Genomic DNA, 27381 nt, shown 5'->3' on the forward strand with positions numbered 1-27381 from the left:
TGCCATTTGCAGCCTATAGCATCTTTCACAGTATTTAAATCATAAAAGAAGTAAAAGAAATAGCCAAGTGAGCCCTTTTCCTCTACAGTCCATGTAAAAAGGGCTGTTGATCAGATTGAAATAATTTTCAATCCCTTTGAACTGCGCCTTTTCCCCCTGAATGTAAGGACTGGCTTGTGCATGGCAGGAACACAGAGGCCAGGAAGGTGGAGAAGGTTTCAGCACCCTCAGGGAGTGCCAGAGAAGGCTCTGTACCTGCAGGTTTAACAGAACAGCGCCGATCCTCATGGCCTCGCTGACTTCCAGGCTGTACATCAGCTGCGGGAAGCGCGGAGGGCTCTGGTTGTTGGGAGGCAGCACCTCGATGTAAACAGTGGTGATGGAGCTCCTGCAGCGCAAGGAGGGGAGAAAACAGTCAAAACCAATCAAAACCAGTCAGAATCAATACATCCAATCCACAAGGCACCACGATGGCTGCTTTACACACTGTGTTCTCCAGCTCTAACAGCCTCCCTTTGCTCCTCTACTAGCTTCAGGACATATTTTTCCTTCTGGATCAAAAGGAAAGCAGGCTGCCACATGAACAGGAAGAAAAGCTCAATAATTTCCCCCAAAGCAGCCCAAAGTGGTGCTCTTTCAAAAACAGAGCAGTGAGCTATCAGTGCACACTGCACAAACAAACAGCTCTCAGTGCACTGTGTCCTCTGTGGGAGCAGCACCAATTCCAAGCTGGGAACTGCTCCTGCCACGCACAACAGCCACACCTGAAGCATCCCTGCTGGCAGTCAGTTTGCTTCCTCTCCTTGGAGAAGAAGGAGCAGGGAATGTTGGCAGAGAGGATAATGCTGGGAGAAGAGATGCACACAACTCTGTCAGGCTGCTGTGATGCTGTGGGTCAATAATCCCCATTTCAGAGCAGTAAATCCCATTTCAGAGCAGTGGCAGTGCAGGATGTTACAAATCCCTGGCTAAACCTTCAGCTGCACTGAATCCCTGTCCCAAACAGACTGCAAACAGCATTCCAGGTGGAATATTGTAGGCTCCTGGGACACTGACACTGAAGACCCTGAACAGACCATCCTGTAAACACACTTGATATCCAACAGCATCAACTTTTGAAACGGAGCCAGGAGATGGAAGATTAAAAATCTGATTTTAAGGGATCTTCCTCTCGTCTCTCTGCTTCATTATCTCATGTGCCTTGCCTCCTGGATGTCAGCACAGCATCCCCATCCCAGAACAACCCCTTGAGAAGAGCAAGTGCTGTGCTGCACATGTAGCTTTTCCCCTCATAAATCCTCGGACAAAGTTGATGAATATCAGGTTTTAGGGCTGCAGGAAAGAAAGCAAAGTTTTTTTGGAGGTGAGGCAGGAAGAGGGAGAGAGAAGTAAATCATAAACCCAAAGAGTTGCTTCTTGCAGGGCTAGCAAACTCCAGAGCTTTTTTCTAGAGGGTCATTTATTGCTGAAACAGCTGCTGTTTTAACTGAGACAGCTCACTGCATATGAAAACATTAGTGATCAATATTTTTAATTAGCTACCCAAAATTGTGGCCAAGCACACTCACCACTGCCGTTTCCCAGCAGGTTTTGCAGGTCTGGGTCACGGATGGGAGCTGGGCAGAGCATTGCAGCAACACCAGGGCTGACAACAACCTGCTGGGGACTGTCACACACCCCCCACAAACACACACTGACACACAAGCTCCAGGGTAAGAAATTGCTGTCCAGGGCAACAAATCACAGCCCCAAGGAAGGGATTCTGCCCCTCAGGGCACATCCACACACACAGTGAGAGGATTCAGTGCCAGGACACAGGGAATGCCAGAGGGCAGGGTCAGATGGGATATTGGGAAGGAATTGTTCCCTGGGAGGGTGGGCAGGCCCTGGCACAGGGTGCCCAGAGAAGCTGTGGCTGCCCCTGGATCCCTGGAAGTGTCCAAGGCCAGGGTTGGACAGGGCTTGGAGCAGCCTGGGACAGTGGGAGGTATCCCTGCCCTGAAACTGAAAGGCTTTAAGATCTCTCCCAGCCCAAACCGTTCTGGGATTCTAGGAATAGTAAGCAAATTTTCTTCCAATATGTAAGGTAAAATCACCGAAGTAAAACACTAATAGTCTGCAAACTAAAAGCACTCTGATATTAAATGTCTTTTTTTTGCAATTCAATCCATTTTTTATTAACACCTTGTTATTTTTCCCCTGTGTCTTTTGTGTGGCTTATAGTCCAGTTAAGGAGCTGGAAAATTCTCCTTTGCCATGGGAAGGGGAAGGAGATGGAGTTGAGTCAAGCACTGCAGCTGGTGTTTGCAGGTGAATACACAGAGACCAGCACAGCATTTGGGAACTGTGGAGCGCTCCCAAAATCACTGCAGAATGGAAAAACAGCTTTTGTGACCCACCTGCTGATTGAAAGTCAACTGCACCCCCATCTCTGCTGAAATAATCTCCACATGGAATCATGGAATGGTTTGGGTGGGATAGGATCTTAAATTCATCCAGTGCCACCCCTGCCATGGGCAGGGACACCTGCCACTATCCCAGGTGCTCCAAGTGCCATCCAGCCTGGCCTTGGACACTTCCAGGGATCCAGGGGCACCCACAGCTTCTCTGGGCAATTATAAAATTTACAATGAATGGATTTCCATCCAAGTGGACCAAGCTATCTTGACTTGACCCAGCAGAACTCTGTATCACCAAGTGACATGAACTCCATGTCCAGGAATCTGAGGGATTGTGAAAAGCTTTAAGTCTGACCCAAAATTACTCGATTTTACAAATGTTGTCATTTATTTTCCAAAAATAGAAATTGTTGTGCTTCAGGAGTGGGCTGTGCAGGGAAGGGGTGAAATCTCCAGCTCTGGAAGGTTTTAAGAAATAACTGGACATGACACTTGTTGTGGTTTAGTTGACAAGGTTGAACTTGATGATCTTGGAGGTCTTTTCCAACCTTAATGATTCCATTATCTCAGTAACTTACATTAGTAATTTTAATTAATAATACTCAAATCTCAGTTGGGGCACAGCCACTCACCAACATTTTAAAATGTCATTCCATGCAAAAAAACCCCCCAGCAAATCCAATTCAGAATTCAGAATTCTGAATTCCAATTTAAATTTGTGTTCACAAAGGCTGCAGAGCTACAGTTCCTGAGCCAGGTTCAGTGGCTGGGTTTTGCTTTGTGCATAAGCAAGGGTGAGACTGAAACCCAGCCACTTTCCAGGTGACTTTGGTTATCCTGGAAGAGCTTTCCACTTCTGATTTGCCTTGAAGACATTTTCAGAGGAGGAAGCACAGGCTCCCAACATCCATCCTCAGAAATACATTTGTTTAGGCAACACAAAGGTTTCTCCAGCACAAAAGGAGTTGATGGCAATCAGAGCTGTAGTGTGGAGCCCCACCATGGGGATCTTAGACTCTCTGAAGGAGAATTACTGCTTTCTTGCCTTCACTCTGAAGTACTACAAAAATAAATGCATAATTGTCCTCAATCTTCTCCTCAGCACTACTAGCAGCCTTCTACCAGCTCGAGAAGGTTTATCAAAAAAGCAAGCAGGACAAAAAAGAGAGTGAAATTCAACAAGGGAACTGCTACCAGATGTTAATTTTATGAACAACTTAACAAGTTGAAGGGACAGTAATTATTAAATATGTGCACAACAGCATGAGCTGCTTTCTTGGAGACGTGACAGAAGCAGCAGGTCCTGAGGAAAATCAGTTATTGAAATCTTACTCTTGTATTTTCTTTCCTTCTTACATTTTCCATTTGAAGAAGTTTTCACTTTACAGTTGTGGGAGGTTTAAATGCAGGAACCTCCTGTTCCTACCCGTCATGCTCTTTGGACAAGGAGGCTGGCACATTATCAACACCAGAACACGACAGAAATATTTTTGCTCCCTCCACACCTTCACAAAATGATGTTTTGGCAGAGCTGCCACCTTTAAAACACAAACTCCACAGAAGCAGGTAAGCAGAGCTTGAAACCTTTGCTGGTTTTTGAACTTATAGATCATAGTATGGTTTGGGTTAAAAGGGACCTTGAAGATGATGATGTTCCCCTCCCTGCCTGAATTCTAAGTTTGCAGTCTGCTCTTCTTTTTCAGCTGGGGTCAACAGAGTTAATTCTGCCTTTAGGAATTTTGGCACACCCTACATCTGGAGAGGGTCTCCAGCTCAGCAACCCCATTCTTTGGGATCCTTTTTGCATTTTCTGAACAAAAATAGACCTCCCTTCTCACTTGGTTTCTTGTCTTAGGTTACAATACCAGATGTGATAAAAGGTATCTATTCTATCACAATCTGTTGGGGGTGGGGGCAGTGATCCTTATCTCTGTGGGAGATATTCTGCTAATGGGCCATCCATTGAAACCAGGCAGGGCATTGTTCTTTATCTTTTCACAACCCATCCTTCCTCCAGCCAGTCATTTTCTGCTCATGGCCATTGAGTCCCACTGTGTGACTGATAAAATTACTGCATCCCATTGGAAGTTGCTCCAGCCAGGGGGAAGAGCCCAACATTTCTTACCAAGATAAAAACAGAGGTTTTGGGACACTAAGGGAGCCCCTTTCTCCACTGGACTCCAGAGGAAAACCGGATTTCTCCACATCACCACTGGACCTCTGGAGGGAAATTGCACCTTGTACAGGAGCACTGCTCCAACTGAATCACATCTGTCACTGCAGGAGGATGCAGCCACCATGGAATGGGACTGCTACCAACACCCTGCCTGACGGGGTGTCAGGTTGTACTCTGACTGTGTCAGGGTTTGGAGTTTGTTCCTTTGTAGTACTGTATTTCTATTTTATTTTCCCTAGTAAAGAACTGTTATTCCTAATTCCCATATCCTTGCCTGAGAGCCCCTTGATTTCAAATTCTAATAATTTGGAGGGAGGGGTTTACATTCTCCATTTCAAAGAGAAGCTCCTGCCTTTCTCAGCAGACACCTGTCCTCCAAACTAGGACATTTCTTCTTTCCTTCACCTCAATGAATGAATGGACATGCACAATGACAGCACAACTGGGAACTTTTAAACAACAGACGATGGCAAGCAAACAAAAGTTTGAGAAGCCGGAGGCACAGGTGTCAGTGCTGAGCTGCTGGAGCCGTGCACCTGACATCAGTGGATGCACTGGTTACCTTCTCTGCGCAGGGGGGGCTCTGTCAGACGCTCTGACCGTGAGGGCGTAGGAGCGCCCCACTGCCAGCACCACTCCTGGAGCGATGGTGATCAGGCCTGTCTGCTCATTGATGGTGAAGTCTCCCTGAGCCCCAGCCAGGATTTCATACACTATCTGGCCATTGGCTCCCTCGTCCGCATCCACGGCCGTCAGCTGCAAGGCAAAACCACAGGGTCAGCAGGGAGCACTCCCACAGGCTCTGGGATGGTGACTTGGGAAGAGAAGGGGGAACTCAAACATCTGGAACACACACAGGAATTTGTAAGCACTTCACAAAAAAGATATAGCTGAAATGAAGAGTAATAGATAAAAAAAACAATGAAGCAGAGAAAAACTGCTAGCTAAAGACTGCAAGCCACTTATTTTAAGATACAAATTAAGAAACTTTATTTAGACCAATTTTATTCTCTGTAGTTTGAAATATGTAAGACTTTCTTTGAAAGCAGAAGGAAGAAGAAGAGGTTTTTTGTGTAGCAATAGTAATGAGAGGATTGTATTTATTTATTTCCCATCCCTCTCTCCACTTTTCCAGGTGACAGCCCTGGTGGTGCCAGGAAGTCTCATATCCAGCCTGGCATTCCAAGCCCTCCTTGTGCAAAGCTGGAAAGCAATGTTTGTGTTAATATTCTCCTACAGCTATGGCAGTCAAGTGGAAGGGAAACATATGTTCCCATATGGATACACCCTTGGAATCATGGAATCATTCAGGTTGGAAAAGCCCTCTAAGATAGTCGAGTCCAGCTGTTGACCCAACACTGCCAAGGCCACCACCAACCCATTTTCCCAAGAGCCACGTTAAATCACTTGAGAAAATCACAGTTTTAAATCACTTGAGGAAAATCTAAATCCTGGTATTAGACCCCAATTCTAATGATGAACATAATGAAATGAGGGTGTTCCTTGCTTCCTCCTGGGAAAGGCAGTGGTTTTAACCCATTTCTGTACTGAGCCATGCTAAATCAAACACACAATTGGCCAGGAATTAGAGCCCAGGGAATGTATTTGCTTTTAGTGAATTATGGAAGAAAATCCCCGAGTGGCTTTGGTTGGAAGGGACCTTAGAGCTCATCCCATTCCACCCCCTGCCATGGGCAGAGACACCTTCCACTATCCCAGGTTGCTCCAAGCCCTGTTCAACCTGGCCTTGTTGTCTCTTCCTCCTTTAGGAGCTGTTTTGCTGATACATGGGTTCCTCAGCTGACTTTTCATTCTGTAGGACATCTTTCCCTCAGACAGCACAAGGAATGACACAAAGTGGTGAGAGCAGCACTGGAACATCCAGAAGGCCACAGCATCCAGCTGCCAACAGCTGGCAATGGAAGTTACAGGGAATGATGGCACCATGGGGTCCTCTGCTGCTCCTGGCTCCAGGCAAGCAGTGGGAGGTGGGGAATGGGAAAGGGCACCGGCAGGGGTGACGGCAGAGCTTTTCTGGCATGTCCAAAGTAATCCCAGCCTCAGGAAGGATCCCTGCAGGGGTCCCAATGTGAGGATGAAAAAGAAGGGACATAGCTTCTTCAAAGGTCTCTGCCTTGGCTTTCCTGACACAAACACTCCTGCCCTGGGGCAAGCAGGGATGGCAGATGGGAGCACTGGATGTCAGCGGTGACGGAAAACCTCGGAACTGACTGCAAGGCCAAGGGCAGGATCAACAGCTGAAACACTAATCTTAAAGAAATAGGATTTTAGTTAAAAGTTAGAAGAAACTGGGTTTGAGATAGTTACCTGAAACTTAAATACTTGATTGCTTGTCAATTTATATTTGCTTATCTGTGATTGTAATGGGAAAGGATGAAACTAGTAGTTAGGTCCAAAGAACACAAACAATTGCAACCAGAAACTCATTCTTTGCAAAACTGGAGTTGCCCCAAAGCCATTTGTATTGTCATTAATAGAAAATGTCAGGGTGAGGAAGACTGACCTTACTTCCTCCTTTTAAGACCCCTCCCCACAAAAACGACCCCAGACTTAATTCAAGAAGCCAACCACGCATCCTTAATAACCATTCAAGCTAATTACCATAGGAAGCAGGGGATGGGAGGGGCTGGTATTATGAACATGTATTTGTTTGAACCTTTTGTCAATAAACAGACTCTGTGACCACCTGTAATTTCGCAGTGTGTATCAGGGGGCTACCCCAGGCTGCTGCCCAGTGCTGAATAAACATACCCTTTGTAACTTTAAATTGTTAGAGAGTCTTTTGTCTGTCTCAGCTGAGTATCGGTGTTAGACCAATACTTATATTTTGGTAAATCACAGCCACTCCCTGAAGCAAGGCCAGATGAACAGCAGCCTCAGTCTCTGCCTCTGGGCCCCTCTTGTCACCTTGTGACACCTTGAGTCAGGGACAGGAAAACCTTGACAGCCCTGCCATGCTTCGATAGAAAATCATCTATTGATCAAGGCAGCAACTTCAGCAGCTCCAGCCTCTCACAGCACTACCCAAGGTTGCCAAACCAGCACCCAAAACTTCATAATCAACACATAAAACTGCTAACCAGCACGTAGAACTGCCAAACTGCCAGCCAAAACTGCCAAAGCAACACCCAGAAGTGCCAAAACACCACCTGGAACTAGCAAATCACCTTTGCCCAAGAATGGCTAAAAATTTAGAAGAGCAGGAACCAAACCTTGCCACTAAAACCAAAATAAACCCCAAAGCTGCATTATCTGAGTTAATCCCATTTGCATACAACATTAACCACTAAGGGGAGGATGTGAATTCATGGAATCATGGAATGGTTTGGGTAGGAAGGAACCTTAAAGCTCATCCAGTTCCATGGGACACGGTCCACTACACCAGGTTGCTCAGAGGCCCATCCAGCCTGGCCTTGGACACTTCCAGGGAAGAACTCAGGGATCTAATTGGTCCTTTATGCACAGAGGCTCAGTGAAATACAAAATTTCATTTAGACAGTAATAACTATTCTCCAAACAAAAAATAAAGCCCTCAATAGTCTTAAAAACAAATCTTATTTAATCTCCTATAGCACTTTGGGGCACACTGTATATTGAACATAGGATAAATCCTTGAAATGCCCCAAAATATCATGGAACAGAGGTCACCTCCTCTTAAAAATTTAAAAAACAAATTAATATTTGTGTAGGGTTTTTTTAATCTCCCTCATTCTCTATTTTCTTTTGGAATTCTGAAGGAGCCATCCTATTAAAACTGCAATTTAGTCACTCATTCTATAGCTTCTATACGTACCTGGGTACATTAATTAACCTTGCAGAGAGTAATTATCCACCCAAGTGACAGAGATGTAAAAACCTTGTCTGCTGGACTTCAAAGTAACACACAGAGACACAAAAGATAAATAAAGCCTTTATGCAAAATACAGGGTCCTGAGGATTTAATGACAGGATTTGGAACCAGGCCAGTTTTTACTGTGACGACATGAAAAAGGAAAAATAATTGCCTACACAAGCACAGTAAGATTAAGAAGGTTAATTAAACCTACAAATACAGAATGCTTGGAAAGATAAGTGATTTGAAAAACATTTTGGGGGCAAAACCAGGAATCAAATCTGGGATTAAAGAGAATTAAAGTTTAACTGCTGCCATAATGTATGACTCCATAAATCCCATCTCCAGCTGTCCCAGCCCGATAGAGCTCCATAGTTAACAAGATTTAAGAAACAGAGGCTAAAATGCAAAGGGAAAAGAACAAAACAAGGTTTCATTTACAATCCTAAGAAATTTTCATCCAGCAGGATCAGCTTCATTGCATCAACATTTAATGTATTAAAAGTTTGGCAAAGCAGGTATGGATTCTGCTGTGAGGAAAAGGAAGTTCAGGAATGGTTTTCTTGGGAGGAAAAGGAGGTTTAGGAGTGTTTTTTGGGGGGAGGAAAAGGAGATTTAGAAGAATGGCCTTAAGCTTACAAAGACACATTTTGGTTATGATATAAACCCTGCTCAGACTCACTTCATTACTGGAGGAAACTGGGCTTCAATGTTTGACTTGGAATCTTCTTACAGCAACATCTGTGGTCACCTGGCCCTGGGCAGATACAGTGATGACCAACATTCCCAGCAGCTTTCACCAGATTCAGCGTGACAGAAAAATTCCAGGATTGTTATGGAGACATTCCTGAACTGGAGTCAACCACACATAATGATCTCTGGGTAGGTTAAAATACCTTTTCATTATCTCCTCCACACATTTCATCAAGTTTCAATCCATTATTTTTCCTTGAGTCTGCAGGGACATTAACTGAGCAATGCAAACACATCCTGCTTTTGTTTTTGCTTTCTGCTAATCAGGTTTGCTTTGGAGACGGAAATTAATTACCTGACAGGCAGAAGGCAAAAGGTTGCAAATAAACATGCAAATAAAAGATGAAGTGGGGTGTGGAGATCACTTTTATGAGGATTGTTTTAGGGAGATGTTCAGGAGTGGTCAAGCACTGAACAGGTCACAGCCCAAAGGCTGCTCAAGGGATGTTTGGACATCACTCCCAGTGCTGCACAGAGTGGGAGTGTTGGGGTGGCTGGATCCAGGAGCTGGGTCCATGATCCCTGTGGATCCCTTCCAGCTGCAGATATTCCATGATCTTAACATTTCTGCTAAACTGTCCTGCTCTTTCATGGCACAATGCAGAATTAAGAGCTGCAAATCAAGAACTTAGGCTAAGCTAGGGCAGGACCTTAAAAATTAATTTGTACTGATGCAATCAGACAAATTTTTTTTCAGTGGGGAACAGGGCACTGATCCCCTGTGTATTTATTGTCCATTTTCAATCAGGGAATTATTCAATTTTTCTTGGAAGAGACCACTTGAATGTGAGTCATGCACCAGGAAATTAGCAAGAAATTAGGATATGTGGATAATTTGAGATAAGATGTAAGAAAAGCAAAACTGGGATTGTTCAGCCCAGGCTAGAGAGAGAAGCTTCAGACTGACCTAACTGTGACCTTCCAGGACCTGATGGAGCTACAGAAAAGAAGGAGGCTCTGTACAAGGGATGGAGGGACAGGACACAGGGAATGGCTTCCCACTGCCAGAGGGCAGGGATGGATGGGGTTTTGGGAAGGAATTGTTCTCTGGGAGGGTGGTGAGACCCTGGCACAGGGTGCCCAGAGAAGCTGTGGCTGCCCCTGGATCCCTGGAAGTGTCCAAGGCCAGGCTGGATGGGGCTTGGAGCAACCTGGGATACTGGAAGGTGTCCCTGTCCAGGCAGGATGGGCTTTAAGGTCCTTCCCACCCAAACCATTCTGTAATTCCATGAATTACATTTAAGGCCAGTCCACAAGTTTTCCTGTAAAGACAAAATATAAAAAAATCTCCTCATGGGCCAAGATTTAGGTGAATAATAATTTTTACCACCCTCTATCCCTTCCCAGCTCTCTCATTTTCCTGCTCAATATTCCTTATCCCCTGCATCCTCAATATGAAAATGAGAGATGTGTAAAGAACAACAGTAGATTTAAATTACTGAGATGGAATTTTTTTGCACCACTGCTGTAAACTCCACCCATCAATGTGTAACTCATTTCAATATCTATGTCACAGCAGTAGAAAAATGAAAACCTGCGCAGCAAAATATAATAACATAAAAATTATGGAATTAAGTACTTTACTAGGTTTGCTGTTAATAATCTTTCTAGTGACAGTTATTATTTACTCCATTTAACTGTTTTAAAGGACACATTGCTCAATTGAGAAACTCTCAGGGAGCACAATAAAATAAATAAAATAAGAAAGGAGAAGAAAAAATGAGAAATTTTCAGGCTGAAATGAACAAAATACACAGACATTTAAACTTTGCTCAACCAAGGCCTGAAACAATTTCACAAGGAATGAGATGAGACAACTGAAATAAAAATAAAACCTGGTTTTGTCACTTCTGAAAAGTAACATGGAAAGAAGGAAAATTCCATGGTCTAACCATCAAGGCAGAAAGGAAAAAATAGGGGTGGTGGGGGGGAGAAAATTAATTCTGCTTGTAATGAATATAGTTGTCTGCTATTTGTGGTTATTTTCAAGCAGAACCTAAGAATTGATAAATTTCCTTTATTTTTTAAGCTGTAGCAGACAGCATACACAAGTAACTTAGAAGCTGTTATGTTCTGGGGCTTTTTTCAGGAGTAAAATCAACACAACATCCCACAAAATAGGGCAGCAAGAAAGCACAAACTGGGATTATTTCTCCATTTTATTTGTACATTTTCCTGAAACTGCACTCTGGGAAAAAAAAATACAAGCCATGCAAAAATATTACCCTAAGGATCGGGTAATATTAATATAAAAGCCAAGTGGCTGAAAATCAGTCTGATTATTATAGATAGTTATGAGACTGTCCAGATGCTCTGAGGTCAGTGTTCTTTTTCTAACCTGCTATCTCTGATCAGACAAAGTGATTTTATGAACTAGTTTTCCTCTGGGAACTGTAAGAGATGAGCATCCTCACCCAGCAGAGGATCCCAAAGGATCCTGACCCCAGGAGGGAGGGTCAGTGACTTTGTTCCTCATGTAGACAACAAGATGAATACCCCTCAAAATCAATGTGTCAGGGCTCAAAAAATGGGAAAGAAAGGTTAATTTGGCCTCTGAGAAAGTCTTTATAAAGCCTTTACATATATATGAAGTGTGTATATATGTATATATATATATACGTGTGTGTGTGTATGTGTGTATATATGTATATACATATATATATCTGTATATATAATATATAAAGATTAGTGCACACCAATTAGTATAGCTGCCCAAAATCCTTTGAATTGGAAGAAACCTTAAGACTGTGCAGACAGAAGCATGGATTTGGGAAAACCTCGCTCTTGGAATTTAAATTTTTTAGCAGAGGTGAGCTAAAGGCCCCACTCCCCCATTATTCCTTTCCCAAATAACATGTTCTGGCTCAGTTCTCTGAAGAAATGTGTCCTCCTGCTCTTTGAAAACCTCCAGGCTTGGGATATGTTTGCAGCTGCAACTCCAGGATGTGTTTGAGAACTGGAGAGCAGCGCCTTCCCTCTGAGTGCAGAAACACTTCAGCAGCTTCAGAAAAGCCCAGGAGCTGCTCTGCCTCATCCCAGGTATCATTAACACACCTCAGGCAGCTCAGAGCATCCTCAAGGCCAACTTGGAGTAGAAAACATTCTTTTTACGCAGCAGAAATCTCATTTAGCAACATTTTCTGCCTCCCGCTCCCTGGCTCCTTCAGGACAACATTATTTGTTGTCATGTTTCCACCCAGCCTTGTGCAGCATTTTAAGGAATTCAACTATCAACCTTTTTTCCCTCAGATCTTGCTGGAAATGCCCCTGATGGTTTTCAAGCACATGTGGCCCAAACTGAGGAGAGGACAAAACAACACAAAGGAAGAGCTGAAGATGCAAAGGCACAAGCTGGGGCACGGAACCATCTCCTCATCACTCCTGCACTCTAATTCCTGATTACAGTTCAGAAAATGGCATTTTATACCTAAGTCAGCTGATTAATTTTATTTTCCCAGTATTCCCACTGCCTTCAACCACTCTGGAATGTCACCAATGGCATCTTGTCTTCTCATGCATCTGGACTGGCAGCACTGAGAGCAGGGATGAGATCTTGGAAGAATTATATAAAAAGAGCTTTTGTCCATTAATTTCAATGTCACCAGTATTCATCTCCAGTCCTGCCCTAAAACATGAATCAGTGTTGGCAAAATTTAACTGAAACTGCTTTTCTCTGGGCTGTGTTCAACCCATTTTTCCTTGCTCATTTGCTCTACAAACAAACTTGCAAAAACCAGCCAGTTTTCTGGCACGGGAAAACTTTCCTGGTTATGTCTTACTCCACTGCTTACCTGTTCCCCAAAAATGTTTTATCTCAATGACCCACTAATAAAGGAGAATTTTCTTTTTCGTTTGAGATTTTTCAGCTTAAGTTTTTTTGTGTAACCTCAGAAGCAGCTGAGCTGCAGCTCTACAGCTAAAACAGGCCTGACATTTAGTATGAACAATTTCGAATAGATATTTAATTAATGAAGTGGATGCAGATACACAAACTTCATTTCTAGCTGGTTTCAGTGCATTTCCAATTTAGTGAACAAGGCCATGTACTGCTAAAAAAAAGTGAGTTATCAAAAGTAATAAAAGCCCTGACATTACCTTGATAACGCCTTCCCCAGGCCTCATGTCTGTATAGATCTTGACATTGTAGGAAATGTTGGAGAAGGTCGGGGTATTATCATTTGCATCGATCACCAGGATGTTGACAGTCACTGGGACACTCTCCTGGACTCCATCAGAAGCTGTCATCTTCAGAGGGATAAAAAAAAGCAGGACAGGAATGTGTTTTAATGGTGTGTTCTCAATACAATTCCAAGAGAAATACAATTCCAACAGGAGAAAATACAGCCTGACAACCCAAAATTAGTGTTTTGTTTCTCTCTGCATTGACAATTACAGGAGGATTCAGCAGAGCTTGAGCCTGCATGTGCAAGAATCAGGGCAAAAGCAAAGCAAACACATCCAAACCTTTCCAATGTAGAAGTGAGAGGGAATAACTTGGAATTTCCCAGGGACTGGGATAGGAGCTGTTGAGTTCAGGGAGTCTCACCTGGATACCACCACACCCAAGAGCTCTATTAAACCTCCCAGACAACATTTTGAGCTGGGAGATTTTCTCATACTGCAGAGGAAATCTGAGCTCTCCTTTCCAATGAAAATGGACAGAAAATAGGGATGCACAGACTGGGAACCCCTGCAGAAGAACTGGGTTTGCCCACAGCCCGTGTCCAAAAGGATGTAAGGCTGTTAAAGGGGTTCACTCAGAGTCTGAGGGAATATCAAATTAATTTAAGCTTTTTTTCCCCTCTTTTTTTTTTTTTATTTCTGTATGCCTATTTTTTTTTTTAAATTTGGGACAAAAATAAAACAAAAACCCAAGACAAGGCTCATGCTCCTGGCTCCAGGTATAAGTGAAAAAGGCAGTGAGAAAGGCAAGGCCAGGAATAAAAAAGAGGGCTCAGATCCTGCCTGTCTGGTTTTACAATACAGAGTGTGATAAAAGGTATCTGTTCTATCACCATCTGTTGAGGGTGGGGGCAGTGATCCGTATCTCCACAGGAGATATTCTGCTAATGGGCCATCCATTGAAACCAGGCAGGGCATTGTTCTTTATCTTTTCACAACCCATCCTTCCTCCAGCCAGTCATTTTCTGCTCATGGCCATTGAGTCCCACTGTGTGACTGATAAAATTACTGCATCCCATTGGAAGTTGCTCCAGCCAGGGGGAAGAGCCCAACATTTCTTACCAAGATAAAAACAGAGGTTTTGGGACACTAAGGGAGCCCCTTTCTCCACTGGACTCCAGAGGAAAACCGGATTTCTCCACATCACCACTGGACCTCCGGAGGGAAACTGCACCTTGTACAGGAGCACTGCTTCAACTGAGCCACATCTGTCACTGCAGGAGGATGAAGCCACCATGGAATGGGACTGCTGCCAACACCCTGCCTGACGGGGTGTCAGGTTGTACTCTGACTTTGTCAGGGTTTGGAGTTTGTTTCTTTGTAGTACTGTATTTCTATTTTAATTTCCCTAGAAAAGAACTGTTATTCCTAATTCCCATATCTTTGCCTGAAAGCCCCTTGATTTCAAAATTATAATAATTTGGAGGGAGGGGGTTTACATTCTCCATTTCAAAGAGAGGGTCCTGCCTTTCTCAGCAGACACCTGCCCTCCAAACCAGGACACCACCATGGGATGAGGAGCAGGCGCCAGTCCTGGGGCCATGGAGAATGTGCTGGCAGGGGAATTTAAAATGCTTCTCTCAACCAACTCATCCTTCACTACTCTCTTCTTTCTGGGCCATTTTAAGACTTCTGAGGATGCTGGAATTGATCCTTGCCCACCACAGAGTTTCCCAAGGGCATTTAACTTACAGAGAAGGTGTAGAGCTGCTGGGTCTCCCTGTCCACGGGCTGCAGCAGGGTGAGGTAGCGGGTGATGCCACTCTGAGTCACAGTGAAAAACGTGGTGTAGTCATTCAGGAAGAGATGGAGCTGGGGATCCTTGGTCTTTCAACAATATCAAAGGCAAAAAAGAGCATTTTATTATAAAATTCAGAGGGACATTAAGTCTCCAATCACTCACTGCATTTGCTTGTTTTAGTTGAAACTTAAATAAGCACAAATGCTGTGACTAAAAATCTAAAAAACTGTAAAAAAAAAAAGGAAAAAAAAAATCTTACTGCTGGCCTAAAAATCTAATCTTCTTGATGAAAAATGTATTAAAAAGCCACCAGTGTAAGAAAATCCAATTGTAAACAAATACCTATACTGGTTTTAAATAAGTGTCTTTTTTCCCCCCCATTAAACAGTATTTTTAAACCCAACTTAATATAAGAAACCAGATTCAAGCATTTATCTTCATATTAAAACCCAAAAGAAGCTGAACCTGATTAACAGAACAATAAAACAGCTGGGTTGGTGCACTGAACAAAGAGAATGACATGCGGTGAAGTATTTCAGGAAACAGAGCCAGCCCAGGGGGTCTCTTTAGCTCCCAGAAAGAATCCAAAAGTATTGATGCAGAATTAGGAACCTCCCAGTTGATGGGGGGAAAACATCATAAATGAGCTGAGAAGTAACATTTTATGGTAAAAAGAGGAAACAAAGCCCTGTAAATTTACTCATGGCTTTTTTTTTTTTACTCAGGACGGGTCACTCCTGATTTCTACCTCTTTCAAGGTGTTTTCTGATCAAGTCTGATCAGACTGTACATGAGTTAAATTTTCAAACAAGCTACATTTCTTTTTGTTGCCCACAGTATTCCAGCAGCTTTCAGTGTCCTTGTCCATTATCTGGTTGATTTAACCTGAGTTCCTGCTGCTTTCGCTCATGAGTTTATCTCTGTTGGTAGGGGAATGCAAACCCCAGGAAAATGCAAAAGGTTGGGAGTCAAGTCCTATAAAAACTGCTTTAAACTGCCCCCAGAAATGGGGAGATGAGGAACCAGAGGAGTGGTACCAGGAACGACAGAAAATCCAGGATTTTACCAGCTACTTTCCAATGTCATTCCACAAACCCCACCCCTACAGAGGAGGCCATGGGGTGAACCAGAACAAGTCCAGAAACTATCCCAAAAGGAGAAATGCTGAACTCAGAAAAAAAATCCCCAAAGGAGCATTATTTTTCTGAATACTTTCTGAATCCAAAGGTCTTCTGGAAGGGTCACTCCATCAGTACCATTCCTGGAGGATTAAAATCTTTGGGAGCACATGACAGGTCCCCAACTCCCAGCCAGCCCTCACCTGCACCAGGTGGCACCAGGACAGAGCAGCACAAAACCAGGACAGAGAGAAACTGCTTTAACTGTGCCCAAAAAAAGCCCCCAAAAGCAAAGATTCCACTATTTAAATGAGAAAACATTGCAGGAAGCCATGGGAAAGAATTATCCAAGTGTTCCACATGAGTGGTTCCTCAGTTCCTAGAGCTGCAATTGCATCTCCCAGGAAAATGAAAATTCATTTTACAGCCAGCAATGCAAACAGCAACCTCTTCATTCCAGGAAAACATAGGTAAAGTAATTGCCCATAATTGCTCACTTTGTAGACATTATAAAGTCTGTTAAGAATTTAATTTACAAAACCCCTAGTTAGTGTTGCAGTACTTGCTTTCATGTCCTTTTAAACACTAATAAACAGCACTTTTTTCCTAATTTATTCCTGAGAAAAGCCAATGATGGAGATCCAAAACCCTCCTGGAGTAATGTGTCCTATTCCTTTGCTATACTTGTCTTAGAAATGTTCTCCTAATATGGAAGGTAATTGCCTTTACAACAATCAATGCCTATTTCACCACCTCCCAGGCATGTCAGAGCCACAGAGCAATTTATTCCCTTCATTGGGAAAAGCATTGTTATGCTTGGACATTATTACCAGGAATATTTGACATTGTTATCAGGCATCTTGGACATTATTATCCCATTTTATGCTGCCTGAAAAGACAGATTGACTTAATTGAACACTTCACATGAGAGAGAACAACCCCAGCTACATTGCCAACACAATTTCCAATAATTCATTTTTAAAAATAATTTTATTTTGGGGTGTGGATTTCAGCATTTCTGCTGACATTACTGGGTCATGGAGAAAAGGCGGGTTTCTGATAAATTGTTTAACATGGAATTTTAAGTAGAAAATTATCAAAATCCACACAAAAGAGTTCACATGCAACATGCAAGGACACAACTCAAACCTGAGGTACTTCTTAATTCAAAAAAGCATTTTTGTAATACTCAGGATGTCTTTGAAGATGTGGAATAATTTAATGAACATTAAGCAATCACAATCCATGACTATGCCCTAAATTGGGTCCAATATGTTAAAGGGCTCTTTGCAGGCTTCACAAACCAAGGGACAGTCCCAGCCTCAAACACCATCAGGACAGGGAGAAATGAGGGAAAAAAAGGGGGAAATAAAGGAAGAAATCACACAATTAAGACCAAAAAAGGTGTTTTGCACACATATCACCCAATACCTACGGGGAAAGCACCTGGTCGGACCTACAAAGGAAAACACAAAATGAACACAAGTGAGGCAACACAAACCTGGGACTGAGGGACATTTGGGGGATTCATGCTTACAGACAAAAAAAAACAACAAAAGGAGGCACAAAAAATGATGCACCCAATAAACAAAGCCTGGGCTCAAGTGTGTTCTGCTTGAAAAATCTCTGGAGAAATTCCTGCATGGATGTAGATGTTCCTGCATTCCTGTTCCTCAAATCCCACCAGGGATTACAACTCTGCCCAAAGCAAACAGTTTCCTAAAACTGATGAAGATGAAACCAAACTTATTTGGGATAATTATAACATTGCCAGGACTAAACAGACAAGGGTATTTATTCTGTGTGTGTTTCAACAATCTCAAAAGTTTTTGGACAGGGTCTGTTTGGCTGTGAACCTCTCCAGGGTAGCCAGAACAAGTTCCTAGAGTATTCAAACTGCTCAGACTTGCTAATTTGCAGCACAGGTCCATCCCCTGAAAGCTGAGTTTTCAAACATTTTGAAGTGGAGAATCATCAGCACTGAAATATCCATGAAAAATTTGTTTTGTTGAAAAGATATTTCCAACACCTGTCCTCCTTGTTCCTGGGTGAAAGGTGAAAGTCTTTCCTACGTTCATCTGGAAAATCTGAGATCCAGAGCCTTGCAGAGGGAAAGCAGGAGAGATTCTGTGACCCCAACAGAAGAAAGATGTGGATCTGTTGGAATGAGTGCAGAGGACAGGACACAGGGATGGCTTCTCACTGCCAGAGGGCAGGGATGGATGGGATATTGGGATATTGGGAAGGAATTGTTCCCTGGGAGGGTGGGCAGGCAGAAACCATGAGATATTCATCCTAAAATAATCAAGGAAGACACACAATGCTACAGAAGCGATTCAGTGTTAGTACTTCTGCTTTTCCTTAAGTGTACAGATCCAAAAAAATTTAACCCCTAAAGGAAGGGAAGCAGCCTTTTGTCTTTGCCTTGACCTTCTGTTTGTTTTAATAATTATATTAAAGGGCTGTTTAATTCTGGGAAGGGCATTTCCTGAGTTATTACAGCTGTTGGAGTGTCACCACAGGGCTGCCCAGAGCCAGCAGAACTTGTCTCCTTGACTGCAAAACAACTTCAAACCACAACCGGGAGTGATAGAAGCAATCAGGTAAATATCAGAGAAATATACTTTGGAATTTAAAATGCTTCAGTTCTCCCAGTTAAAAAAAGAAATAAAAATTCTATTATTTTTCCTTTTCTAGATGTATTGTTGAAAATTCTTAACCTGCACTTGTAGATGCATTTAAAGCTAATTTTATACATTACTTGCTCTGTCTGCTCGCATTGCTGCCAAGACACCCTTCAGTAAAATTCTTTCAAATTTCCCACAAGTTCTCAGAAATAAAAAAAAAATTCCAGAAAATCATGGAATGCCCTGAGGTGGAAGTGACCCACAAAGACCATTGAGTCCAACTCCTGGTCCTGCATGAGACCACGCAGGAATGCCAAGGCCAGGCTGGACAGGGCTTGGACTCCCCTGGGACAGTGGAGGTGTCCCTGACATGGCAGGGGTGGCACTGGATGGGCTTTATGGTCACAGCCCCTTCCATGATGGATACTCAGTGCAGCTTTATCACCAACCCTAACAACTGCAGAAATGAATTCTCTCCCGTGGAAACCAGAGGGGAAGGAAAAAAGAGGCTTGGGAAGCCTTATGTAAAGAGCTCTCAGCTCACTCAGTTTAAGGTCCTCATCTCAGCTTTGGTTTGCTCAGGTCTTAAGGTACTTGTGTAGCTTAATTTAATTTGTGCCATTTAAACAGAGTACTTAATTATATCAGCACTCGGCAGTGCTGCTCTACTGAAAGGTCTGTTTGCAATGTCCCATCTATAAATTAATTTCTGCAAGGTTTATAGAAGGACTCTGTTATAATTCCCACAAGGTTTCAGTTTAGAGGAGGGTTGCTCTTTTTTTTCCTCAGACATACAGTTAAGTGAGCACTTTCTTCCTGCATTTACCTGAGGACATGGAGTCATTTTAATTTTTCAATTAGCAGCCAGACCTCATTATGATTAACTAGAGTCACCAGTGGGAACTGGGATGCACCAGCATAGAGGGGTTTATCTCAGTGTCTCATCAGCAATCCTTAAATTCAAGTATATTCCTAAATACATGAGTTTACTGAGGTACAATGAAACCATCAGCACACTGAGACCTGTAGATGTTAATGACCATCACCTCTGCCAACAATCCCACCCTGAGCTCCCACCCAGACCCATGAGGGGCAATTTTAGTGTTTGGCCATTTTATATGGGAGCTCTGTGCAATTGCTGCACCCCCAGCTGGAATTCTGGAAATTCTGCCCAGAGCAGGTCAGGAGCACTCTGTGAATCCCTGAATTGAAACACAGGCACTTCAATCTGGTTCTCTCACATCCATGTTACACCTGCATCATGCCATGGCCTTGGAAAGGGCTGTGCAAGAACCAGGTAATGGCAAAGGAACAGGGAATATTTCCACCCAAAGGGAGGCTGATCCCCTCTGGCTGGAGGCAGATCTCTGTGTGTCAGAGAATCCCAGGATGGTTTGGGTGGGAAAGAACCTCAGAGCCCATCCAGTGCCACCCCTGCCATGGGCAGGAACACCTTCCACTATCCCAGGCTGCTCCAAGCCCCAAAGTCCAACCTGGCCTTGGACACTGCCAGGGATCCAGGGGCAGCCACAGCTTCTCTGGGCACCCTGTGCCAGGGTCTGCCCACCCTCCCAGGGAACAATTCCTTCCCAATATCCCATCCATCCCTGCCCTCTGGCAGTGGGAAGCCATTCCCCCTTGTCCTATCACTGCACACCCTTGGAAAAAGCCCCTCTCCATTAATTTAGATGTTAATCCACCTGAATTTCTTTATCTCTCCCAGTGATGCCAGAACCCCACAACAAGAAGAAACCCTCAAAATCAATTTTTGGCAGTTACTTCTCACGACACACAAATATTCACCTTTGCCAACAAGAAACTAAAATAATTCACTTTTGGCTCTGCCTCATTGTGTATTGTGTGGCTGAAGTAGATTTTCACTAACCTCACTAACTCCTGCTATTCATCATCCCATGAAAATTAAAACATGAGCTTAAGCTTACTAGGAAAAGCATTTGGGAACTTGAACTGCCATATCCATGGAATATCCTTCCTGTGGTGAGAAAATTTCAGGTCTGTTTGTACTGAGCCACTAAAATATGTAACAACTGTTAAGAAGCTGCCTGAAGCAGTTCAAGAAAGATACATTTGTTTTTTACAGCAATTTCTGATGTAGATTATTTAAAGTATGGTCGTGCTCTCAATTAAGAATCTGCTGCAGATTGGACAGATTTTTTTCATTTTTAGTGATGCAATTAAAGTGACAAATACTTGGGCCACAATTCTGTTGGAATTTTTACTGCAGGTAAACACAAGTTTATTAATGAACTTCCTATCCCAGATCCAAATAGTGGGAGAAATTAATGGGAATGTGCTGATGTACAACAATAAAATGTGGAGCACAATGGTCAAATTGCCTGTGATGAATCTCAGAATCTCAGAGAATGCCTCAGAACTCCAGGTATGAACTTGTACTGACCAAATAAGGAACAGAAAGGACCTCTGGTGGGAACAGGAATCCCAGGATTTTATTATAAACCTAGGGAATTAAAGGAACAGGTTGGTGTTCCATGCAGAAATTTCCTAAATGAAATATTTGTATTTTGAGTGTGTAAATAGTATGTTGGTACTTTCTACATGATTCAATCAAAATCAGCCCAAATTCAGGATTTAACATTTCCAGGCCATCCTATTTTTCTGTCTTGGGTATGACCTAATATGGAGTTACATGGAGAACCCTGAATTACCCAATCTGCCTTTGACACAGACTGGGTAATTCTCCTGGACAGAGCTGTGCAGGTGCCAGGGAAGGGTTAATGCAGCGCTATTAACTCAAGCCTGAAAACCCTCTGGAGCTAAATGAATTCCCAAATCTCTCTGGCATCCCTTGAGTGTAGCAACATCATCCACCAGAAATAGGGAAGACACAAAAAAACCCAGCAGCAGAGAAAACTGCCTCTACATTTGAGCATCTGAAGGAGGATATGGAATTTTCTTCTGTTAAAGGGAATTGCTTTGAGTTATTCCACAATGGAATTGTGGCAAGTTGTGCTGGGTGGCTTCTCTGACCACTCTGGGCTTTGTAGCACAGGGACACCTTCCACTATCCCAGGTTGCTCCAAACCCCATCCAGCCTGGCCTGGGACACTTCCAGGGATGGGAAATCCAACTCTGTGTTATATTTATAAACCTGATCCTTGCCCACCTTGACTGTTCCTATCCTAAGCAGCATCTGAGGTCCCATTTATTTCATCAACCAAGAAACTGCTTTGCTTTAATCAGAACTGAACCTGAGTGTTTCCCAAGCAATCCAGATCTTCAGTAACTCCTGCTGATTCCCACCCCGTGCCCTCATTCCATACCTTCTACCCAACTCCCACAAAAGCCAGATCCAACAGCATTTTCCATCTGCCTTCCAACCACTGATTTCTAACAATGCCCATAAAGTGGTGCTGAAACTTTAATGGACAGAAATCCTCTGCATGAACTTGGGATTTAAAACAATAAATTGCTCTAATGCTGCGATGTTTTAGTGTCAATGAGCTCTTGAGTTCCTTAAAAAGCATTAATTTGCCTAAAGCAAAGCTTTGAAAAGCAGATTGTTTTCAAACTCTCAGATTAAGAACTTTACTCAAGAGATCCTGTAACTATTCCTACAAAACCTAAGCCTATAGCTTGAATTTCCTTCTGTAGCTGAAGGAACCAAAAAGATCAAAGGAGACAACTGGAGAGACAATGGAAATTAGAGGGGAAAGAAATACTGGCTAAAAAATCCATAATGATCTTGGTGAGAACAGAAGAAAGGTCAGAGGTGTTGTACTGTTACTACTTGCTTACTATCCCTCTGGAGATGCCTGACTTCCACTCTGAGTAATGTTACATCAAAATTAGTTCAGATGAGGAATTCCTTTCTTTCTGAGCTCCCCTCTTCTGTTTTTGGTGTGGGGCAGGTTCATCCCTGTCACAAAATGCATTTTGGTTCCTCTGTGCACTGAGCATTCACCACCTTGAACAGAACAGAGTCTTCCTGACAGGTGAGCAAAACACAGATCAGAAAAAAACCCACTTCCAAATCTATCTGAACTCAGAACAAAAACAAACAGAAAATTATAATGAAATTAGGGTGACTTTTTTTTGTAATTTATCGATCTAAATAGGTTTGTCTCAATTAAAAAAAAGAAAGAAAAAAGATAGAACCCTGAAAATAATAAAAGTGCAAGCACTGTGAAAGAACAAACTGTACCTCTTCCACGTCGTTGTCCAGCACCACGACCTGCAGGGGGGAGGTCAGGTTCCGATTATCGGAGATGGTCGTTCCCACCGGGGAGGATTCCAGGATGAAGCCCTCGTAGGTGGACCTTGTGAAATAAGGCTTCTGGTTGTTCTCATCCAGGATCTCGATGTGGAGATTGGCAAAGGCAGGGAGAGGATGGCCATTGTCTTGTTCAGCCTAAAAAATCACCTCATTTGTCAAAGGTTTCCAGTTAGGAACAGCAGCTGGGGATGGTTCTACTTAAGAGTCATAATCCAGTTTAAAAATGGACTTTTTTCCTCAGGGTCCCCTACTATGGAACTCAACATCATGGAAAAGAGAAATGCCAACTTAAAATTAGCTAGGAGACAAGAAACAGCATCAATTTCCATCACAGTTGCATTTACACAGCCACAAGAAACCCAAATCTTATGCAAATATAGCTCCTTAAACTCTCAGGGTTGAGAGTTTTGGAAAAAGCTCTGAGGGATGAAAGAAAACTGAGAATGCTGGTTGTGCAGCAGAACCCACAGCAGCAGCAAGAGAGTAAAATGCAAAAAGTGGGAACAGCACACGTGGACACATTTGCTTCCTCTTTCCCCAAATCTACCTCTTCAGCGTTACACGAGTGGGATTTTAATTTGTATTTTGCCTGGTTTTTAATCCCAGACTGGTCTGGGTTGGAAGGGACCTTAAAGCTCATCTATTTCACCCCCTGCCATGGGCAGGGACACCTCCCACTCTCCCAGGTTGCTCCAAGCCCTGTCCAGCCTGGCCTTGGACACTTCCAGGGATCCAGGGGCAGCCACAGCTTCTCTGGGCACCCTGTGCCAGGGAAGTTGTGGATGTGTGTCCTGAAAAATTTTTTACTTCCACAAACAACCCCTCCATCTCAATGGCAGCTCTGCACCTCCCAGGAGTTAATCCCTGATATTTTTCACCTGATTTATTCTTATTCTCCAACTTCCTAAAGATAAAAGCACTAACTGCCCATTCCAGGCTGCTACTCCTATAAAAACCTGTGATCCTGCTTTCTTTTCCTGCAGCTTCCCAACCAACAACTAATAAAGCAAAGAAACAAGGGAATTAGGAGACAAAAAGTAATTTGGTCTCCAGCTAATAAAGAGCAAACCAGCTTTAATTACAGTCCTGCACTTGATACTGCAGCAAGACAACAACAGGGCATTGAAAGCCAGTTTCCTATTCCTATGGTCAAAATTTATATTCCCAAAATCTGGATGCACACAGACCCTGTATCACAACAGACAGAACAGGGCCTAAATTCCTCTTCTTAACAGGACTTTTTTTTTGCAGAGGTTTTATTGTAATCTGGTATTTCCCCCATTTCAAACAGATAATTCCTCATTTTTCAAATCAAGACTCCAAGGAATCTTGGTCTGGAAACATCCCTTTGACTTCACCAGAGTTTTTAAAAATTTCTTATTTAAACACCTTTTGTTGGTCTTAAAAATGGTGATTCTCTTTGTTTATAAAACAGCAATAGAAAACATTATTAAACCTTCTATTTCAAATAAAAAGAAATACAGGAATAAAAATTGTTATTTTCTTCAAAGAAGGTGACGACACCTTAAGTAATTAATAAAAAACTTATTCTCAGTTTTTAGGAAAAAATGGATTTTTCTTTTCAAAATATACCTGGATTACTCTTGAGCTACAGGAAAAAACACCCCAGGCTCCAGTCTAGTCCAGCTGATGCTCCACTGAATGAAAATAAACTACATGTGTCAAAGCTGACATCACCAAAATTATCTGGCAGGACTCTGGCTACTGACCCAGGAAGGTGAAACTCCAAAAATCTCCTGAGATGGAATTTTTGCCCAAGTTAAAACACTCCTGGGGCTCCAGCTCTGTTCCCTTCCCTGGACATGCTCCAGCCCCTCCAGGGCTTTGCTCCTTCCCATAGGACTAACAATGCTTGTCCATCATTAAATTAAATACTCTTTTCTTCTGTTTTTCCAGGCAAAATTGATCTTTTCATGGCCCAAAGTTTCCATACAATCCCTGCAAGTTACTTTATAACACTGCATAATGTTCCTTGCTATCAAGAGATTCTGAAAAAAATGGAAATGCAAACAAGAGAGTGCCTCAATCTTCTGAACAGCTTGAAACACCACAATAATGGCCCTGCTTGAAAGTCCAAGTGAGCCTGGAGCTCATTCTGGGATAAAAGCAGGAATATTCATCCTGGTGTGGCAGGCTTTGTTGAAGTGCTGGGAATTACACATGGCCAAACACAAAGGAAGTTGTTTGCTCCCAAAATTGGACTTCAAATTTGAATCCCTGGAGCCCAAAATGACAAAGTCCTTCCTCACTGAGCACTTCCACTCCAAATCACTTCAGCTTTCCTTCTTGTTCACCAGTCAAAATGATGGATTAATTTAATTTTTTTGTTTTCAAAGACACCAGTATTTAAGGAAAAAAAAGAAGCTTTGCAAGCATCCACTTATCTTTTCCTTTTGCTTGAAACAAGGTATTTCATATTACAATGTGAGGGATTGATTTGCTTTCAGGTGTTCCATGGAATCAGTCCCAGAAGCAACACTTTACTGCAAGCAGAATTCAATACAGACCCTTCATAATGCTCTAAAAACATAATAAAGCTGCAACAGCAGTAATTTTTGCTTCAGTGCCCTATTTCGTGGGGTTTTTCTTAGTGTGGAGGTTTGAGGGGTTTTTGTTTGTTTGTTTTGTGGTGGTTTGGGGGTGGTTTTCTTGTTATTTTTTGTTTTGTTGTATTTTTTTAAGAGATTAAGTTATACCTCATGAGAGTTGTTCCAGACATTGACCACTACTAGTGCAAACCCTCTTCCCTCACATTGTTCTGTTAAACACTTGCCCAGATTTGCTGGCCATGGGTTGAGCTTTTTTGCTTCCTAACACATATTTTGGAGCACAAACAGCAAACAATTTACATTTTCTTCAGCCAGAAAGCCACTGGTATCTAAGCCACAAAACATTCAGGTTCCAGTCCTTCAAAGAAAAAGTTTTAGTGTCAAAATGATGAGGGATCTCTCGAATAACCTCAAGGATGTGACTTTCCACCAAGACACAAAAAAACCAGCACAGCATTAGATTGTGGTATAACTTAGTAGTTAAGAGCAGCTAAAAAACAAAACAAAACAAAAAAACCAGCAAAATTATGTGAAATGTGTTAATTTTCAGATACTTAACTGCTTTTATTATATCATCTGTGCTGAAGACTGCTTGTAGCTGTAGTGTCCATAATTTTATCCTGATGGAGATAACAGGAAAGCAGCTCCAGGTCGGATGCAAGGAGAGGAGCGAATGGTTGTGGGAATTTACAGGACCAACCAAGCAGCAGATGAAACAGCTCCCCCCAAAAAAAGAGAAATTAGAGCAATGCAGAAGGCTCCCTCATGGAAGCACAGAGAATTCCAGGCTGGAAAGGACCCACAGGGATCATCAAGTGAAATTCCAAGCTGGAAAGAACCCATAGGGATCATCAAGTTCCAGCACAATCCAGAGCTGGAATATTCTCCAGCCATTCCCAATGCCCCCTCTCACTGCTAAATTAGCAGGTCCTGTCCTAGAGAAACATCTGAAAGACAGCAAAATGTGGTTCCCCTAGATAAAACTCCGAGTTCCCATTTCTCCATGGATTCATAAAATCCTGGATTCAGAAATCCTCCGTCCAAAAAATCTGTCCTAAGGTGCAAGGAAATTGAATTGTTGTATCTAAGACATGTCCATGCTGCTGTTTTTCTCCAAGAACACAGAGTTATCTGAAGTGTAAAATAGGCTAATTAGGAATAAATGTAAAACAAAAAAAAAAAAGGGGGGGTTTGTCTTCATGCCAGATCTTTTATTTGATAAAAATGGGAAGGTCCAACACTAGAAGCAAAGAAAAACACAAAATATAACCCCCCAAAAATGAAAAAGCCCCCAAAAACAAAAGAAAAACCCTCAAAAAAAAAAAAAAAACAACAAAAAACCCAAAAAAGTTCCCTCTCCCCTCCAATCCCAACAGGAAGATGAGCAAGTGGAGCTGAGTAGAGAGTCATGGATGATGATAAATCTGAACTTCACACACCCTAAAAAATTGGGATGCCAGGAAATATTCCTAATGAGGGGCTACACACAAATCCATGTGGAAGAGTAGCAGTGGGAGCTGCAAACTGTGCTCCAAGAAGATCTCAGAGTTAAGGAAAGCAAAATCAGGTGGCAGGGGGTGAAACCAGATGGGCTTTAATGTCCCTTCCAAGCCAAACCATCCTGGGATTCTGTGATCTATTATTTAAATGGATGTGATTAAAACTAGGAGCAGCCAGCAGGGAGAGAGGGAAGGAAGGGCAGGGTGA

The 27381-nt window shown here is 42.7% G+C and overlaps 1 protein-coding gene across 10 annotated transcripts in view; it reads right to left on the minus strand.

Annotated features, from left to right (window-relative positions):
* The window catches only part of PCDH15 (protocadherin related 15), a 642731-nt gene that overhangs the window by 129200 nt on the left and 486150 nt on the right, over positions 1-27381 (minus strand). For all 10 annotated transcript variants that reach the window (XR_004418559.1, XR_004418557.1, XR_004418555.2 and 7 more), the window contains 5 exons: positions 23033-23239; positions 15056-15190; positions 13277-13426; positions 5138-5331; positions 256-388 (listed from right to left, as the gene is read on the minus strand). Coding sequence is in view for 3 of the 10 variants with exons in the window: in XM_033065836.2 (XP_032921727.1) it covers positions 256-388; positions 5138-5331; positions 13277-13426; positions 15056-15190; positions 23033-23239 (819 nt within the window). In the remaining 7 variants the exon portion in view is untranslated. The remainder of the gene's footprint in view (positions 1-255; positions 389-5137; positions 5332-13276; positions 13427-15055; positions 15191-23032; positions 23240-27381) is intronic.

The sequence above is a fragment of the Catharus ustulatus genome, chromosome 8 (genome assembly GCF_009819885.2).
Source record: "Catharus ustulatus isolate bCatUst1 chromosome 8, bCatUst1.pri.v2, whole genome shotgun sequence".
Lineage (NCBI taxonomy): Eukaryota > Metazoa > Chordata > Aves > Passeriformes > Turdidae > Catharus > Catharus ustulatus.